At 38.0% G+C, this 20,312-nt stretch overlaps 1 protein-coding gene across 1 annotated transcript in view; it reads right to left on the bottom strand.

The window, feature by feature from the left end:
- Positions 1-20,312, bottom strand: part of TSPAN19 (tetraspanin 19) — a 188,696-nt gene that overhangs the window by 33,143 nt on the left and 135,241 nt on the right. The window contains exon 3 of the mRNA XM_044087132.1: positions 13,265-13,348. Coding sequence (XP_043943067.1) covers positions 13,265-13,348 — 84 coding nt within the window. The remainder of the gene's footprint in view (positions 1-13,264; positions 13,349-20,312) is intronic.

The following is a 20,312-nucleotide window of genomic DNA, read 5'->3' as shown; positions in this document are numbered from 1 at the left end:
ATCGTCCTCAGTGAGGGCGACCCACTGACTTATAAACATACAACTGTCCAGGGACACACGAAAAAACATATAACCAGCTGGTGTACCTCTTTCTGGCTCTTATATGGTTCCCACACTCGCTCCCATTTTCACACGATAAGCTATTCTGTATTTTACAGAGGTAGCTATGATGTTTTGTAAACTTTGCTTTTCCCACTCTCATATCTCCTTTCACTCTTATGTCGCCAGTGTTTTGTTTTATTCCACTCTCATACTGCACAACCAATAGCAAAGAGAAAAGAGAGAAAAAAAAATACATGCCACTTACTTCAAACAACTGAATGAGAGGAATTATTACATTTCTATAAAATTATCAATACCAAATTTGTAAAGCAGATAAGTACAGAAAATGAAAGAAACACTACCAGAACAGAAAATTCTGTCATGGGCCCTTTTACTAGCAGTACTTCGTTCAATCCCAACTACCGCAGCCGTTGTCAATTCAGATCCTAGTAAACGGCACCAATTGTTGTGTTTGCAGTTTACCTTAAATTAAACAAGACACTTCTTCCTCTCTTTCAGTGGCATTTATTACACACGTGTGGGAGCCTACTGGAAAGTACCAGGAAGACTCCCCGAACAAAGGAATGCATAAGCTTATATGCTGGTGATATTGCTGACAGTACAAAAATATAAACTAGACCAATTAAAATAATACAAAAGACAATTAACCAATCAGTGGTTTACCTGTAGGCTTGAAGCTGTTCATATTACTACATCTCTAGGCAAAGAAAGAAAATCGGATACACTTCCATATAAGGCACATTTCCTGCTATCAGACAGGCTCTTGTTTTTCAGTACTTTTCCACTATTCACAGTTCACTTAATAGTTCATAGTACAGAGTTCAAATCAATACATACAGGTTTTCACATGCTTAATCTCCTTTGAACACATGCTTTGACCATTCATATTCTACAAGAGACAGTGGGTTTACTGAGTATATAACCATTAAGAACCACAATCTGTATCAGTGAACAGTGGTCTTCAATGGCAACATACTTGGCATACACATTTGACATAGCACACTGTTTCTATGAACTTCAGGGCAGTTCCTCTCTATTTCAGAGGCAGTATAACCTCAGGATTACTATATTTATCAAGAATAGTGTTAGGAGTACAGCTCCCTTTAAAAATGGCATATCTATATGTTTCATATTTTTTTGTAAATATTTTGAATTTATTTAAGAGCTCTATGAATTTGATGCTTACATTGCCTTTTGACTTTGTAGATTACTGACACGGGATTCACAGCAGTTGCATATGAACAATTATTAGGCATCCTGTCCTACTATTATTTCTGCAGCAAGAACAAGCACACCAACAAGGTACAGCTGTGTGATGCACTCACTATTATATACTTAACATCCTTTTCCTGGTCTCAGTTTCCACCTTTGGATGTCACCAGTTCCGCAGGCAGAACCGTATTCAGATCTACTTTAACTATGATGAGTACTCTTTTAATGCAGTTACCAGTATTCATTAGGAAGGAAACAGGCACCAATAAAATGCAATTATACATAAAACTTACTGGGGTAAAGACTTTGTATCAGATATTATGCTATGTCACAACTACAACCTCTTTCATATGGTGAGTTCTTCAGAATAAAAAGAAACCGCCGATCTGAAGAACATTTAAAAAAATGTCAGGATTTTAAGGCAAAACTATTGCAGTGTGGTTATTCACATATAGTTTTGGATAAGTGTTGCATAAAAGACAAAAATATTCTAAGACAACTGCTGCCAATAGACATAAAAAAGTTCAAACCAAAAGAAATGAAACATATGGAGACAAAAGAGTAAGGTACACCAGATTTATTCCTAGTATTAGAATACCAGGAGGAGTGAAAAACCAGTACAGATTGTAAAAACTGGCACATAATACAAAATGTCCCACTTTCAAAAAATGTAGGTCAGCTTCTTTAACAACTTTTTTAGTGGGCAAATTATAGGTGACGTTTTAGTGACAATTCATTTTTCCCCCACTATCCAACAGTACTTACAAGTGTCAGTGGTAAAATATTTGTAAAACATCAGTACTGAGCAGAGCTGTGACATCATACATATTATATGAATCACTTTGTAGTCTGAGAAGTTGCATGTAATACTTTCTGCTCTTGCAATGTAATTTTAAATAGGCAACACTATAAGCAGTTTTAAAATGAGATTACAGAAGCATATTAGTTGTATTTAGAATGGCAAATGCTGTAGTAAAGCAGTATGGCGAAAAGCACATTAAAAATATTTCTAGTCTGCAGTGTAGGAGCATGTTTGTTTTTAAATGCTCAAGCTGAAACAAACAAATGTGCTTCATGGCCTGACAGTACTTCATAGGATTGGTCACTCTCTGTTAAACTGCTCTACTCAAGTATTTGAATAAAACTGTATTTTTGGTATTTTCAAATGTCTAGAATTATACTGTGTCTGGAAGGATGCATTCAGAATTGGTGAAAAGTGAAGAGATATTTTACAACTAACATTTCAGCAGGCACCTAGTTCACTGGTAGTTGCAAGTTATGTTGTCCAGGAGACCATTGCGAAGTGTTGCACCAGATCACTACCTGGTTAAGTGACTTGCTCAGAGTCACACAGTAGACAAAGAGAGGGAAAGCAGATCAAACCACAGACTACATGAAGCAGCTTGTTAACAGCTCATGGCCCTAATCCTCTCTGCTATCTATTAGACTTGATGTTGAACCTCAGCCTTCTGAGAACAGTAGTTGGTAAATGGTCATAAGTCCATGGAAAGCAGATCTGAGACATGGCTTGAAAGCAGTCAGAGAGCAGTTGAAGGTGGTCTCTGATTCAATGAATTACAAACATTATGCCAAACAGCTCAAGTTGTCAGGAAATGATTCCAGTGAACTTCTGAAGGAGCAATATAACTATGATGCCTTTTCTGCATAGGGTGATGGATTTACGAAAAACAAACCAATGCAGTTAAGCAGTTTATTTCTTGCCAAAACTGGTCACATTAGCAGACAAAGTGTGGAGGAGAAATTTGTACCTGGGTTGGATACTGAAAGGAAAAGAAGGATGGTGTGCTACAGTGCCTGAATGAAGATGGTGCTTAATATTTTATCTCCATTCTGGAAATTATTTAAAAGTGAGTTTCTGGCTAATCCAGCAAAGGAGTTAAGTAAAGTCTGGAGAGTTAGCAAGTTTATACTGTACATATCCTAGATGCGGGAAAGAAAGTACATATATGAGGTTTACAGAGGTGAAATTAGATAGATTCTGGATAAATTATTTAGCCTTTGGATATGGGGATAGTGTGCCAGGAACTATAATCTGTTGAAGAGGATATATAAATGCTGAAGGGAGTTATGGATGCTTTGGACACCTGCACCATCATCATGGAGAGTGTATGTAGGCATTATGAGGCTGAAATTTAAAAGCTAAATGTGGCAATAGAGACATTACAGGAGAGTCAGAAGTGCCAAAGAACAGGTCCACCTAGAAAAAGGCCTTATAGAAGGTCAGAAGGGATGGATGCTGTTACACTTATTCAGAACTGGTTAAAAGGTTTGCTGAAGAATGACCCACCCATGGACCCACTAGTGGACAAGACAAGAGTGAGAAGAATGAATCAGGATGAATTTAAGCCCTAAGACTTAACTGTGAAGTGCCACCTTTACCATGACAAGAATAGTTGGTGTGGAGAGCAGCTACCCAGGACACAATCAAGTTGGTGGGACAGAAAGTGTACATGGAAGAAGAATTCTCTCTGCAGATATACCACTGCACAGTCCAGCTGGTTCCAATCATATTAAGTATATGGGCAAATGGAGCACAACTTCAGCTGACTTGTCCTGCACAAGTCAGAAAAGCTTAACAAGGATACCAGCATTTGTGCCAAAATCTGGAAGAGGCATTGAGCTTTTACCATAGCATCATACAAAGGAAAAGTGAATGGTTGAGAGTGAGTCCAGTGGAGGAAAATGCATATATGGACACCATTCAACCAGTAGAAGCCAACAGAACATCCAGCACAAAGGGGTCTGTTGACAGATTGCAGCAGGTAGGAGAAACAGTAGGAGCTGCAGTGATATAGATGGTAACCAAGTTGGACAGGAGAGAGACCTACCTGGAGAGATTGCACCAACAAAACTAAGCAGAATTGTTTTATGCTTGTATTCCAGTAAACGAAAAGAGTGCAAAGAGAAAATGCTGGAAACTTCTGGATAACATAGGTGATTTTGGTCTCAGCCATCAATCTGACAACAGGTAGATGGATAAGGCACTAACTGGCAGTACCAGAAATCAGAGTAACAAAAGTGTAGGTGAAGAACAACTTGCAGTCACCAACAGAGAGCAAGTGGAGTCAACATTTCAGCCAATAAACTGTAAGGATGAAGTATGGGTTTGCTATTTGCTGTGTGTGTCCTTTAATCCATATCCTCCCTCTGTCTGTCATTTTTGTCTTTACTATGGACCTACAGAACTGATGGCAGCACAAAGTGCACAGTGTTGATGGCTTGATGTAGACAAAGTCAAGGTGATGGCACTAGTGCCATTATACATGAGTGGAGGTGGGTACAAAGGACAAGAACTGGACCTGACCAGAGGAAGATAGAGAATGATAACCTGTCAGCTCCATCACAGAGTGTAAAACTGGGGATATGAGGAAAATGTACAGCAACCGGGTGGAAGGTCAACTGTTCCTTTTCCTTGTAAAACAGCCAATGCACACTGGCCTGAGGGTACCTGAAGGATGAAACTGTATGTATAAGTTTCTTCTGGATTTGTTGATCTATTGCTAGTTACAAATGGCATTCTTGGTAATATGTAAAATGTGAAATGTAAACCATGATGATTATTATGAGATGTGAGGAGCAGTTGATACCATTTTTTATTTCAAGGGTAAATGTCCTGTATAAATGTTTAATTCCATTTGTCAATAAACAATGCAACATTATCTCTTTCATTGTGTGTTACTAAGCTGATGCCAATGCAGGGTTTGTTGACAGAAAGACAGTATTGTGTTTAAACAAGGAGTTACCAGAATGCAATGCAGTTGGATTGGACCCACATAATACAGAGGCATCTTCTGGTAAGGTAGTAGGATGCAGGGTTAGCAGGAGAAGTTGAAAGGAATCTAGTTTCTTCCTGCCATTTGGAGTAAGTGCTTGATTCTAGGTGTAGCATTGTATGACATTATTTTATAAGGAGTGTTTATTAAAGGAATCAAGATCAGGGGAAACATATGATAAGTAGGTTGGTGCTGAGAATGGATACTGTGGGAATGGCAACTACTACAGGAGCTGAGTGCCACTGATTGTGAATTCTGTAGACCAAGAATAAAGGATAATTCTCTTAATGGTATGAAGGATCAATATGAGGACAAGTTTCAGTATGTTCAAGCCAAGTGAAGAACTATAAAGATAGTTAGGCATAGGAGGAAAAGCTAGAGACAGAGGGGTTAAATAAGAGATGAAGAGATGCAATTAATGGCATTATGGGATAGGAGACAGCAACTCATTTACAGTGACAGAAGTCACATTGAAATAGCTGTTTTTAGTTACTTTGCCCTAGTGAACTGCTCCTCTGTGATTATGAAAGGAGACTAATGGGAAAGAGTAGTCTGAGGATCATTCAAAGAGGAAGAGGCATATATGGTCAGATGGGGCAGAATATCCCAGAAATGGGAATGGAATTTGACATAGAAGGAATAATTGAAAGGTGCTGTCTCTATGACAAGCAAGGTAGATTGGTTTTGTAGACTACTTAAGATGAACAGGAGAGTTGGAGGAACTACTATCTGGGGTATTAGGGAAAAGCAAGCTTCAGTCTTTACAGGAATGGCAACAGTAACTGAAGATTTCTGCTGATGCTGTGGGGAGGAATATAGGCATACCAGGAGGCATACCTTCCAACTGTCCAGAATTTTGCATGAATGTCCCCTATTTTGCCTCATATTTTTGTCCTGTGCCTCAAAAAATTATTGATTTTCTGAATATTGTAGTCAGTCAATAATGTCAGATACTAGAGTGTCATAGGTCTTATTGTTCAGAAAATGCATGTTGATGTACAACCTGTTCTATTATTTGTTTTTAGTGAATTAGAGTAATATATAAAAAATGTCCCTGATTTGGGACCTTTGCCTCCTCCCCCATTAATTTTGGCTTTGTCCCAAATTTTTCATCAAAGAGGAATAATGAATCCTATCTACAAGCAGACACCAAAGGGATTAGAGAGAAGAGGGGAGGATCAGTATCAACAATGAGGAGGGGTTAGGGTAGGTACATAGAATGTTGGAAGGTTAATCAATCCTTTTAAGAGAGAAAGGATATTAGTTCATAGGATCATAGGAAGGATCATAGGATCATAGGAAGTTACTAGGCTATTGGCCTTGAGGCTCTTATAAGCCTAGCCAAGAGTTTAGCCCATGCATAGACAAATCAGCACCCGATGCCCCTGTTCACCAGGGACATGGGTGGAATCCCAGGGATGTATTTTCTATTTCCCATCCAGTTATCCAGATTGCACTTAAAAAGGGGTAAAGAGGTACTCTGCTTGATGTGGAGAGGGAGTTTATTCCATACAGGAAACAGTTAAGATGTGAAGGTAAAAATGTAGATGTGATGTTTTTGTAGGAGTTAAAATTAAGGGAATGTGAACTGGGGAAGTTGCAAAGGAAGAGTTATTTGTGGTTCAGGTGTATCTATATACATGGGGGGGGGTGTAGGGCTCCATGTTATTGATGCCATGGAATTTGTATTGGAAGACAGAAAATTAGAAAGGGAGGGGAGGGGGAGATGGGCAGATGTGAGAGGGAAAGGGGGCAAGGGACTATTTTAGCATTATACTATACGTATAATATGGATCAGGTGGCTGTCTTAGGTTTCTCAAGGATGATTAGTGCCTTAAGAGAGATGAGAACAGGGTATTTACAGTAGAATTTTAATTTTGTCTTGGAACCAGAGTTAGGAGCCAATGTGGGGATCTGGAAGATCTGGTGAATCATCACCCAATATCATTGTGCAATGTGGGGATCTGGTGAATTATCACCCAGTATCACTGTATAATGTGAGGATCCACAGGAACTAGTGAAATATCAGCCAACATCACTGTGTAATCTGGGGATCCAGAGGTGCTGATGAATTACCACCCAATATCACTGGGTAAAGTGTGGCTCCAGAGGATCAGTTGAATTATCATTCACTGTCTCAGTGTCATTGTGTAATGTTGGTTCCAATGGATATGGTAAATTATCGCCTAAAATATCACTGTGCAATGTAGGGATTTGGAGGGCATAGCAAATTACTACCCAATATTACTGTGTAATGTGAATGTTGAGATCTTGGCCACAGTTCTAACAGTGGAGACAATTTTACCACAGATAATTCACAAGGATCAGGTGAACTTCATTAAGGGTAGTCATCCATGGTTCAGTGATATTTACTACTTAATTTTATGGAGTGAGTGGAAAAGAAACAGAAGAGGAAGGTGGTGTTAATGGATATAAAAAGCTGGTGAATGGGGAAATCAGATTTTTAAATGTGGTTGTATTATAAAAGTAGCCATTTGTAAGGGTTCTGGTTAATGGAGGAGATTTGGCTACAGGTTGGCATAAGAGAGGAGTGCCTCTATCACTCTTGCTGTTCCTAGTAGTAATGGAAAAAACTAGCACAGAAAGTTAGATGCCATTTAGGGAATCAGGTAAGGCAGAATAATACAAATCTATCTGTATATGATTGCTGAGTAGTGTAAATCTTTTTGTATATGACTGCATACCCCTTTTGGAGGACATATGCTTAACATTGTTACAGACACCGGAAATTTATGAACAATGTAGAAGGGAAACTTGACTGTGATTCCACCCACAAAAATTGCTGGTGATCAAAATGAGAGGATACACTGAGGATGATAGAGAAATGGGACTTCATTATTTGGCAGGGAGGAAATTTTTATGGGTAATAGTTTATTTGGATGGCTAAGGAGGTACTGGAAAAGAATTGGGCAGCTTTGCGGGAGACAACTGTATCATTGTTGGACAGATAGGTGGGTAAGATACAGTCACTGGGGGAGTAGTGGATAGTGATAGCTTGTATCCAGGTAACACCACTGATTCTCTGTCTTCTTAGGTATATGAAGAGGAGTCCATGGATAAGGTATTGGGAGATACATGGAAGAATGTGGCAGGTTTGCACATTAGGGGAAGAGGGGACATATTGAGAAAGATAGACTGAGAGCAGGTAAGAAATGTAGAGGTTAGAGAAAGCTGGACATTAGTCATTTGTGGCAGCAGTGAAGTCAAAAACATACATAAATGGAACTGACTGGAGGAAGATAGGTGAACTGGGAACAGGAGAAGGAAGTGGCTATTTCGGAGATTTAAGATAACCTGAAATTAGAGACTGGGAAGTATCTTAAGAAGGAAATAATATAAAGCTTTTAAAGTTAGGCTGGTGATCGGGGAAGCTTCGCTACTAATGTACATGGGGTACACAGTAAATTCCAATGACAGGGGTTGGTTATGGAATCTGAGTTGGTTTAGCCGAAATTTAATCTGCACTCTGGGGACTAAGCAGTGTATCAAGTGAAAAATGTGACCTGGCATGTATCCTGATGAACTGCAACAAGCATGTATGTATGTATTTATTTATTTTGTTAACCAGGGTACAACACTGTTCTCTTTGGGTTGTTTGCAAGTTTTTAGACCAAGAGTACAACAAAATAGACTTTACAAAGTTTAATGTCAAAAATGTACAGCATAACAACAGCAAATTTAACAAAGAATAATTGGATATATAATTCAAATTCACTTTGGGGAATAATTAGATAGTCTCTGAAGAAGTATTTGTGTGTAGAGAATAAATAGTTAGCATTATCAACAGATAAGAGTAAGTGGGAAAGGTAAGTCTATGTCCAGAGCATATAGAATTAAGTTTGAATGAGTGCTTCTAATGTTTTGACTATCTGGAGAGGACCTTTGAGACAGATAAAGATAAAGAGAGGGGGTAGAGTCAGGTAAGTGTACAATGTTTGCAGCAAGAACAAATGGCATTTTTGAAGATGAAATGTTAAAGTTGCTTCCTGAATATCTTAAAGGAAGAGTTTTTTTTTTAGAGAGGTAAGAAGGGATTCCCAAATTTGTGGGCCAAAGATGAAAAAAGTGGGTCTGTGCAGTGTAGTTTTATAATTTGTGTGTCTGGATGCAGGTTATAATGGTCGGTAGGGATCTAAGGTTGCAGTTGCTGGCAATGGTAAAGACTGAAATTTAATATGTTTGAAAAGTAAGGTTCATAGCAAAAAGTTTGTCCTGCAGATACATTAAATAGGAGAGGATAATTCACTAGATTGAAGGCTTTTGTTAGATCAATAAAGATTGTCCCAGTATTAAGACTGAATACAATAGGTGGTGAACATGCACAAAAGATGAATGGTTTAGGACATACGAGGGTAGGAAAGATGTCACAGGTAACTGGTAAAGGAAAAAAAAAATCAAAGAATAATTTTCTTACTTTGTGGCTTTGGGAAGTTGTGGCTCGAGAGGACTTAAATGTGTGGGAAGTGGCCACAGAACTGAGGAACACTGGCATGATGTACATTCTGCATATGAGAGTACTGCATGGAGAATATAGTACTCGTATGAGTCTTAAGAAGGAGGGGTGGTGGGAATAAGGTGAGTGTTGGAGATGTGGGAAAGGGGACGCTGATAATAAGCATATGAGATGTGGATATGTAATTAGATTTGGGGCTGCTAAGGAGACAGAGATGAAGAGTATGGAAACCAGGTGAAGTATTGTTGGTTATTATGTCTTTCTGGAGTGAACTGGGAAGGACAAGGTTGACACAGGGTGAAAGAGCGGAGATGCAGTTAGTGGGAAGGGTAGTTAAAAGGAAAATGCACACTGTTGAATAGGCAGAATGTCAGGAGTATAATAAGGAAGCTAAATAACAGTGTATGAAGGGAGAGGAGGGAAAGGAGAGCAGCTTGCAAGAAGATGAGGTGGGTTTGAAACAAGAATAGTAGAAATGTTGGCTTATGGGAGTATTAAAAGGGAGAGGAATTAGAAAGCAAATGTGAGGCCACCATCTGGAGGTTCTACCCCATCTTGATGTTTTATTCTTTAGAGGTCAGAAGTGAGGGGAGGATGTTTTTGACAAATCCCACAACTAGTTGGTTGTTGGTTGAAGGGAGTCAATAGGAGGCAAGCAATGAAGAAGGATTCTGTATAAAGAATGACACTAAAAGGATAAATAGCTAATTGTTAAGGCAGTCTAGCACCTTTACTGCATTGTAGAGACTTGCACTATTTCTGTCTTGGGGTATCAATATCTTAATATGCTTTCAAGAAAGTATTAGTCTTATGAGACATTGCTGTAATTTGTGTAATTTGGGTAAAGAACAGGAGCATTTGCTCTTTAGTGGTGCATATCTGAGTACAGTAGTTGTGAATGTATTACTGTATGATTCATTATGATGGTGTTTTGTCTTGTTTTAATGGGCATGGTGGTTGTAAAACTCAGTATAAGGAATTTGGGGAAAAAAGGAGAAGAATGATTTGACTGTGTGTAGTTTGTTAAAAATTTGATTGAAAATTAGACATTTTGTCTCACTCAATGTTGAGCCTTGGAATGCACAATGACTGCCACTGTCAGCAGCTGGTAAACAAAAAGGCAAAGATAAAACAAAGGAACCATGCATGGCATGGACTGGAGAAAACTAGCAATATCTTAAAACATGAACAATTCCTTTACCTTAAAAGATGTTCAAATGAGGTATGCTGAGCAAAACAGAACTATATGAGTTCTTATCATTTTCTTCTACCCCAGCCATAAAAAGTCTGGGCTGAATTCAGCAATATTACTGGTAGAAAACACAAGTTTCCCAACACCATATCAGTCTGCACCTAGTTAGTAGTGATCTGTTAAAGTCACTGCTGCAAAAGTGCTCAGAAATATTCAGTCAGATTTATCAGTTCTTCAGACAGCAAAATAATCTTTTAGATTCTGTGGCATCTCATACATCTTTTCAAGAGCTCCATCTCTTGCGAGTCAGCCTTCTATTTCCACAGACCTTTTGCCCTCCACCTTTTCACTTTATTCCAAGTTTGTTGCCGTAACAGTTAGATCACTACTAGATGACTTTCACATAGAAGTCCAAGGCCCATCTCACTCTGCATGCTCATTTCCTAAAACTTTGCTCTAGTTGTAGTGGAAAGCCACTTAATCATAGATTTAACATCTACTTATACCATCATCACAGAAACATGGTCTTGTAAACCTCGTGTGTAAACAGTACCCTAGAAGATTTCAGACCGAGTTTGATGCTCTTCTCCCCTCTCCTAGTAATTTTGCTGGTGCAGGTAGTTTTACCATAAGCACTGACCCATTTTGAAACCAATGGTATCCTTGTCCAGAGGCACTATAGATTCAAAAGTCGATATAATGCTATGAATACTTTTTTTGTCAGTCATGTGTTTCACTCTAAGAGGCATAGAGGTGCCCTTTAGAAAAGTGTTGCTTTTTGTTGAACCTATAAAAGCTTTCAGCAGCATGGATGACTCCTTTTCACTTGACTAAGTAAAGTTAGCCACTGTTTTGTGAGTGGCTTAATAACTACCTGTGGAACTCTAGAACAGCAGTCTGACAAGGGAGAGAAATACTTTTATCTGGGGTCATTTCCCCTGTGGTCACCAAGACTCTGCTCTTGGGCTCCATTTCTCAGTTTTTGGAAACCAGTTCCCCTCTGATAATTGAAGATCTTATAGTTACCCCATGTGAAAATGATCTTATTCTTACTAAGTCTGCTACATAGCTTCATTTGATTCAGAGGGCCACCTAGTAAAAAATGTACATGTGCATCCAGTTTGCCACAAATTTAATGATGACAAAACAAAAAAAACAAATCTATTCACTTGCATTTTCAAACAATATGGCCTTCAGTTTTAAAATGCTGCTATTTTCAGTTACTTGAAGATATGTTTAGACCCTTCACTAACCTCCTGAATTCACAGTGATGAAATGACTAAAAAGATTTTTGTTAAGCTAAAAGCTTGTTGTAAAATACACTCCTCAAAAGTGCAAATGATTTTGGTAATCATTTTAGGAGTACATGTCCTTCTCTTTTCTCTAGACTTAAGAAGAAATATGGGACTACTACTCTGCAGTATGTTGAACCTCTACTGGGGAATTCATTTACATTGTCAAAGAATGACCAAGATTAACCAGGGCATAGGTTAATGAAAGATTAATTGAGCTGTGCTGAAAATGAAATCACTTCATTTACAGAGTATAATCTACCCCAAAGTACTATGAACTTTGAATGAGACATATTTTATTAGTGGGTTAACGTAAGGGATCATATTATAAGACTGTGGTACCAGACTGCTCGGGAGCTAAGGTTTGATATGCACATGCTAATATGTTTGCTGTTCAGGGAATTCTCTTTGCCTCCATAAGGCTGCTATCGTGCCTTTGGTTTAATGTTGCATCTGATTAATTATCTAATGCATTCAATGTATACAATTTTAGTGAATATATTTTGAACAAATATTGTGGATCCCAGAAATCATAAGATTCTTCCAATCACCCTCAGCAAAATTGTTACTTTATAGCACTGTACAGCAACCTACAGCATTACTGCAATATCCCCTCAAAAGGTACTTTGTTTTGTACTAAAACTGAGTTTCCTGCTAGTGGTCTCCTTGTTACATGGTCTCCTTTTCTATGCCTTGTGTCCTTCACTCATGCATACGTTTTCAGCCTTAGAGTCTTACTGCTTCTTCAGCTACAATACCATATCCCCACTTGCTGTACTCCAAAATCAACTAATTCTTAAGCAAAAGAACAGCATAGATGCTCAGACAGTTCCTCTGGAGTCAGCCACCTGCTAGGCTAATGTGTATTCATGACCACTTGGATTTTACCCTTCTAAACTTATTATTCCTGCTACATGCCATGAATGAAGGCTTTCCATTATCTGTAAATACTGCATTGTTTGCAGCTACTGCTAATCTCAAGGGGAATGTAATGCTTTGCATGTGTTTGCCGTCAATATGATGCAAATGATAAGTTGTACAGTTCATGTACCTGTTACTCTTATGTATTTGCTCTCAGGTTTTTTGCTGTGTTTTGTATGTGTAACTTATTTCACTTAGTTTAACTCTGTAATTGTGCCTCTGACAATGTCTGCAACTGAAAAAGGTCCACTGGACCAGCCCACTTAGCTATCTAAGAAATTAATGAATGAATAAATAAATAAATAAAAAAACATACCTCTATTATAATTAGCAGCACTCCAACTCCAACAATTGCAAGAATATTTAGGTTTATCCATTCCTTTATGGTAGCTTCACAGCCCTGCACATATACAAAAGAAAACACAATTAATTAGCTTCTGTCTTACTGTTAATCAACATCATGATGTTGTGCACTTGATTTTTGGAAAAGGTAAAACATTGCCTCGCAAGTTCTAGGAGTTATAGCATCATTAAAAGGGTCTATATCACTTTATCGAGCAGTTATTTAGTGAATAGCCATTTGTCAAACCCCTATTTGTCTAAGCCGCTCTTCATCAAAAGGCAAATTTTAAGTAGGACAAATTAGCAGTTGGCCAACCAACCCACCTTAAAAAAACAAACAAACAGGAAAAAAAAACATAACATTTAAAACCTACCAAGGTGGGGAGCTACACCCCCCATACCCACCCCAAATAAATAGATCACACTACAGTGGGGAATAGGGCAAATTCCAGATGATGGCCTACCACTGATTTGCCCTACTTAAAATTTGCTGTTCGATGAAGGGCAGGTTCGCCAAATAGGAGTTTGATGAATGGTTTTTCGCTGAATAGCCATTCAATTAAGTGATATACAGACCCTCATTACAACACTTGCAAAATGCAACACTGGGAGAATAATAAAACTACAGATAGAAAGCATACACTTGATACCAATGAGAGCTTCTTGGGGTAATTTATTTATTTATTTATTTATATTTGTTGACCGGAAGTGTCCGACTGGACGTAGGTCCATTTTCAGCGGAGGCTCGAGGAGAAAAGCTCCACAGTTAAAATAAACAGACAGTAGTTACATTGGATTACATAGCAATTAACAATTTACATAGCAATTACTTACAACATATTTACAGATGAAGAACATAGTACATCAGTAGACAACTAGAATCTTTACCTGTGAAGTACATAACAGACATTAACAAATGTTACAATAAGAAGTTCCTGCTGTATAATAAGCACTAGGTTTATGAGCATCTGAGCTTGCTATAATCAAGGTAGTTAGTGGAGTGGAAAGAAAGGTAGTGGTTGGATGGGGTGGGTGATATTAGAGTGGGAGTTGCAAGGCCATAGCCAGAATGTTTTTAGGTGTGCTTTTACTAAAGTTTTGAAGTGGGTGTTTTCCTAGGTATGAGAGCCTGCATTCTGTTGTCCTTCACTAAAATTGCCTTATGTCTGCCTATATATTCTTCAATTATCTGAATGTGTTTTTTATGCGAGTACTAGCATGGGCTGGAAGGATCATTCATGTTTTTCAATGTCTGGCAAACACTATTAAGCATTTTTTTAAATTTTTTACTTCATACAGCTATATACTGGGTAAGCATACTGGACACAAGCATCCCTGTCCAGGGGTGTACCGAGAGGACTCGTACAGAACACAAGCATTCCTGTCCAGGGTGTCTCAAGAGGACAGTTTGACCATGTCATTTGCTCAGTCGCACAGTAAGCAAATAGAAGTGAAAGGACTCAAACCATGTACTCTTGACTTTACATTACCCTATGCCCCAACCTAAACACCTTTCATTTCTTCATTGTTATGTTTCCTAAACATGTTACAGCTCTGGAGTTTGCAAGTACACAAAAAATATATCAAAGTTTCTAACATGCCCCTCTGTTTGCCATGACACATATATGAAGCTTTTTTTTATTCTATTGTATTCTTCTTGTATGCAAGAGTGTGTCCTCCATTATATGTATATGAAGATTTTTTGCTATGACATTATAGTCATACTTTGCATTGCAATATATTCTCCACATTATAACAGTAGCTGTTCTAATGATCACTGCTGCAGTAGCCTTAGGTATACAGGTTGTACAGGTTATAGGACATAACACCTATCCAGCTTCAAAACATTTAAGGCACCTTCCAAACACCCAAACCATTACCAGTTCAAGCAGAGTGGAGGAAAAAGAGCTGTTTGGGCATTAAGCCCTTCAGAAATTTCATACCAGGTAAAGAGATGGAGGCTAGAACCCAGAATTAAGTCAATGCAAGGAAAATAATAAAAGTCCTCACCCCAGCAACAGAAGCATACAAAAATAAGACTGGAGGGAGGGGGCGGCAACTGCAGCAGTCATCATTCATACATCTACTGTTATGGTAAGTTTAATTACACAACTGTACTATGTTCATCATTTGACCACTGCTGCAGTAGCCTTAGTGATATGGAGAGGCTATCACAGCTTATACCAAGTGGGATGAGGAAGAATGAGGGCCCCTGAACCCCTGGATAATGCTGTAGATCTGGAAAAGGAATCTAGGTTGTAGTATTTTGTAAATGTATGCACAGATGGTCAAGTTGCTCTTTCTAAAATACCTCTAGAATCAAATCCACCCCTTTCCAAAAACAAAGATGAAGACAAGATTCTGGTAGAGTCAGTCTGCTTGGAATTCTGGAATTGCTTTATTGTGGTGGGTATAACAAAAAGTAATAGCATGAGACAACCATACCTCTCAACCTCTTACAGCAATAAATCTTGAAAAAGCCATAAGTAATGGGGGCAAAGGCCCAAAACTAGGGACAATTTTTAAATATTGCTCTTACAAACTTTAGTGAGTTGATAGAATAACAAGTTTTGCATTAATATGGATTTTATAAAGTATATGAACTCTGAAACTCAAATGTCTGTCACTAGTTTCTGACTTCAATCTTCAATGATCTGCAAATGATTTGCTGGGAAATCTCAATTTTATCAGAAGCAGACCAAGATTTGAGGCTAACATCTGGACATTCTGTGAAAATCTGGACAGTTGAGGGGTATCACACACACACACACACACACACACACACACACACACACACACACACACACACACACACACACACACACACACTTTCTTAGCATGAGTACTTAATATGCAAAGATTATGCCTCAAGGAAGTACTGTGTTAACTTTGATGTACATATTATTGAAAGAAAGTCAAAACAACTTGAGCAAAATGTTTTTAGAAAATATAAGCAAATGCTGATATGTAGCAAGATGTTGTCAGACTGCAAATCAAATGTTACCAGTATTACTTGCTTGTGATGATTCAGCCTATAGTATAGATGAAATTATCTGACACTGCCATTCCTCTCCCCAAACCTAAATTCACAAGATGTTCCCTATACCTTAATTCTCTATTCCCTCCCTAATCCTATTCAATGTCTCAGTCCCTAACCTAATCCCAAACCCCACTCCCTAATTCTAACCCTAAATCCCTCAGTCGACAATAAAACCTAACCGCTAAACTTCCACTCTATCCCACTCCATCACCACAGCTGCTGTGCTAAACTTACTTGAACTTAGCTATGAGTTAGTTATGTGTTCAAGTGGCAACTCCACTCCCTCTCCGTGGCTGCCACACCTTGCCCAAACAAGTGGTCAAGTTTGAAAGCAAGCTGTCTGACACACAAGTACTGGCTGAGAGACTGTGGTTCAGCAAGAAACCAGGAGTCAAGTTCTTAAAGAAGATCCTACATAATGTATTCATGAGAGTGGTTGTTAGCATATTCAAAATGGGTAGAGGGAGTGGCCAAGATGGTGAGCAGTTAACAACATTGCTTTTTAGCTCTGCTTCATTTAAACATCTTTGATAGGATTTTTACCAAAAACCTCAAAACAGAACATTTCAAAACTTGACAGATTTGTAGTTGAACATCTGGTGAAAGATTTACTCCAAAAAATAACAAGTCTGAAACTCTTTTAATTGCTTTTACCTGTCAAGAAAATTAGAAAGAACTAAGTGTCTCAAAATGAGCCACTCTAAGCCCAGTATACAGGACAGTACTATAAAAAAAGGCATACAGGCTATACTACGTAGCATCAGTGGGTTATCTGTAAAGACAGATAATAGATAAATTAGAAAGCAAAATGGACAATTTAAAAAAAGACTGTAGAAAGCAAGTTGAAGTACTGAGTGAATCTCTTAAACAACAATCAACACAAATCTCCAGTATAGAAGAGGCAAAGCCTGATTTTGATGGAAGATTACTTGAAAATGAGAATAACACTGATTTTTTTCTGAAACAAAACAATTTATTCCAGGAGAAAAATAGAGAACAAATCTAGAAGGAATCATATCAGAATTTATAGGATTCCTGAAAAAGAACTGGGAGACAGTATGATTCAGGTCCTTAATACCTGGCTGCCTAAAACTTTGAACCTGCCAGAAACTTTTCCTTGGGCATCAAAAGGGCATATCTTGTTTCTAGCAAAAATAAGAATTCACCTTCCAGAAGGAAAGATTTTTAACACATTGGAAGATTCAATGGAAATGGACTGGAATCTATCAACTTCTTTGAAGAGAAATGTAACAAGAGCTGGTTGGTTAATAAAAGACAAAAACAGTAAAAAAAACTGAAGGACAAATGAAATCAATTTCATGGTTATGAATTCTTATTAATTTAATGAAATGCTTGAATAGCTGTGAACAGGTGCTGAATATAACTTTTTACAAGATAAATCATTTATTTATTTATTTCCCTACTTCAAATGGTTACTAGTTCCCTTTTTAAAATGTTAAGAGTTTGATTCTTTTAGCTACATATGAACTTAATGCCACTTATTTTCATTTAGAGTTTAAAAGGTTAAAAGTTCATCATCATTATGATGAAACTTGTGTTAGGTGGCACACTTTCTGATATCTTGGCATAGCTGAATAATGCACTATTAAATATAATACAAGATGCAACAAATGACACTAAAGAGGCACGTTAAATTACATGATGGGTTCTTACAATGGGCCAGTAGTGTGTTACTGATACTATACTTGGCATGAAATAGCACCCAGGAAAGACATGCTATGTTATAATCAAAGAATTAAAAATATAGCTTTTTGCATATATAAAAGTTACTATCAGAATGATATCAAAAATTAGAGTAACATTCACACTTTTACAAGTTAAACCTGAATCACACATAACTGTCATTCTTTTAATGCAAGTTTATATGCTATGTCTCCTTTAAAAAAATGTCAGTCTGCTTTATGTTAAACATGTCATACAAACAGTGCTTGCTGAATCATTAAATGTTATTTCTTTGAGTACTATGGCTTTTTATTTAAATTTATTTACATTTGTTGACCGGGAATGTCTGACTGAGCCAAAGCCCTTTTTCAGCAGAGGCCCTGGGAGAAAAGCTCCAGTAAATACTTATAACATTTAGTCACTATTACAGATATTTTACAAGTAGAATAAGGCAATCACCTAGCAGACTACAGTTACATTTGTGAGAGTATACAGAGTACATTTCATCATCATACAAATATTTTATAGGTAGAAAAATGTTAAGAACAGCTAGATTATAGCCACAACATTTTTAAAAAAGTAGTTGTTAGTATAAAAAGCAACATAGGGGTAAAAATTATTATTATTTTTTTTTTACAATTAATCTAACTGGATACCGTACAAGTATAACAGAAAGGAGTACATTGATTAGGGAAGTGAGAGTAAAGAGTTTTCAAGGAGGATCTGAGCATTGGCAGATCCATTTCCTGTTGAAATATTCTTTTAGAGAATTTTTGGGATGTGTGTGTGTTCGAATTTGGAGGGGAGGTTTGTTCCATTCAATAGAGGGGTGATAGCTGTATCAGTTACATCCTGCTTTAGATTTGGGTTTATAGATTTTTAAGAGGTCTTGGGAAGAGCTATGGAGGTTTCTTGAAGGAGCATAGTTGGAGATGATAGAGTGTAAGGCTGGACAGAAGGATGGCTGGTAAAGAATTGAGTGTATAGTTTGGACTTGAGAGAGAAGGAGGAGGTGGGGCAGCTCAAACCAGTTTAAATATCTTAGAGAGAGACAGTGGTGAGATCTATAGGGTTGTTGAGTTGCAAATCGAGCTACTTTGTGGTATGTAGTCTCAAGTCTAGTGAGGAGAGATGAGTTAAGGTTAGTAAGGATTTGTGAGCAATATGTTAAGCAGGGAAGAAGGTAGGCATGAGTGAGGGCTATTCTAGCTTTCTGAGTGAGAAATATTTTTATTTCTATAGAGTAGACCTAATTTAAGGTGAGTTTTCCTGATACAATTATTTATGTGGAGGTCGAATTTTAGTTGATCGTCGATTGTGATACCAAGGAGTTTTGAGCTAGGTTCAACTACAACAGGAGTGTTGTTGAGTGACTGGATAGTAAAAGAGGTCTTTGTGTGGTTGGATGTTTTAGGGAGGAAAAGTAGGAGTTTTGTTTTTTTAGGGTTGAGGATGAGTTGGTTGTTTGAGAGCCATGTTTCTACTGAGTAATGGATGACTGGGTTAGCTAATAAGAGTTCAGAGGGAAAGTTTGCTATTGTTATGACTGTAGAGAGCGTATTGTATAATAGAGGAGAGTGGCAGGAGGTATAGAGCAAGTTTGTGATGATGTTGGAAAGTAATGGCCCTAAAATGGATCCTTGAGGGCAGGAGCGGCCCTAGGTCAACTGATGCCCTAGGCAAAACAGCTCCACGGCGCCCCCCCAACACATTACCAGGTGCCCCCATCCTGGTCTACCTACACCAAATAAATACTGGAAAAGTGACCCTGCTACACCGGCGCCCTAGGTGGCCACCTAGTTGGCCTATGCATAAGGCCAGCCATGCTTGAGGGACACTCATTTGTATTAGAAGGGGAGTAGATAAAGCAGTGTCCCATTTTACAGATTGGTATCTATCATTTAGATAGCTTTCAAACCATGCCACTGTATCAGGGGAGAAGGGTAGGTTAGACAGTTTGTTTAATAGTAGAAAGTGAAAAACAGTATCAAAGACATTTGAGAGATCAAGAAAGAGACAGGAGATAAGTTTTAGGTCATCTCTAGCAAGGGAAATAGTACTGAGAAGTGATAGAAGTGTAGTATAGGTGCTATGCTTTGGTCGAAAACCATGTTGTGTAGGAGTAAGTAGGTTTTCTTGAGAGAGATGAGCCATGACTTGAGTATGTATGCATTTTTCAAGAGCTTTTCATGGAGGGGAGAGGATGGTAATAGGTTTAAAGTTGGAGATTTCAGTGGAGTTACCTCCTTAGTGGATAGGCAGGGTATAGAACTGTTTCCAGATGGAGGGTACTTTGGAT

Source organism: Protopterus annectens, chromosome 11.part0 (assembly GCF_019279795.1).
Source record: "Protopterus annectens isolate FY-2018-M chromosome 11.part0, PAN1.0, whole genome shotgun sequence".
NCBI lineage: Eukaryota > Metazoa > Chordata > Ceratodontiformes > Protopteridae > Protopterus > Protopterus annectens.
This window is presented reverse-complemented; position numbering and strand designations above follow the sequence as displayed.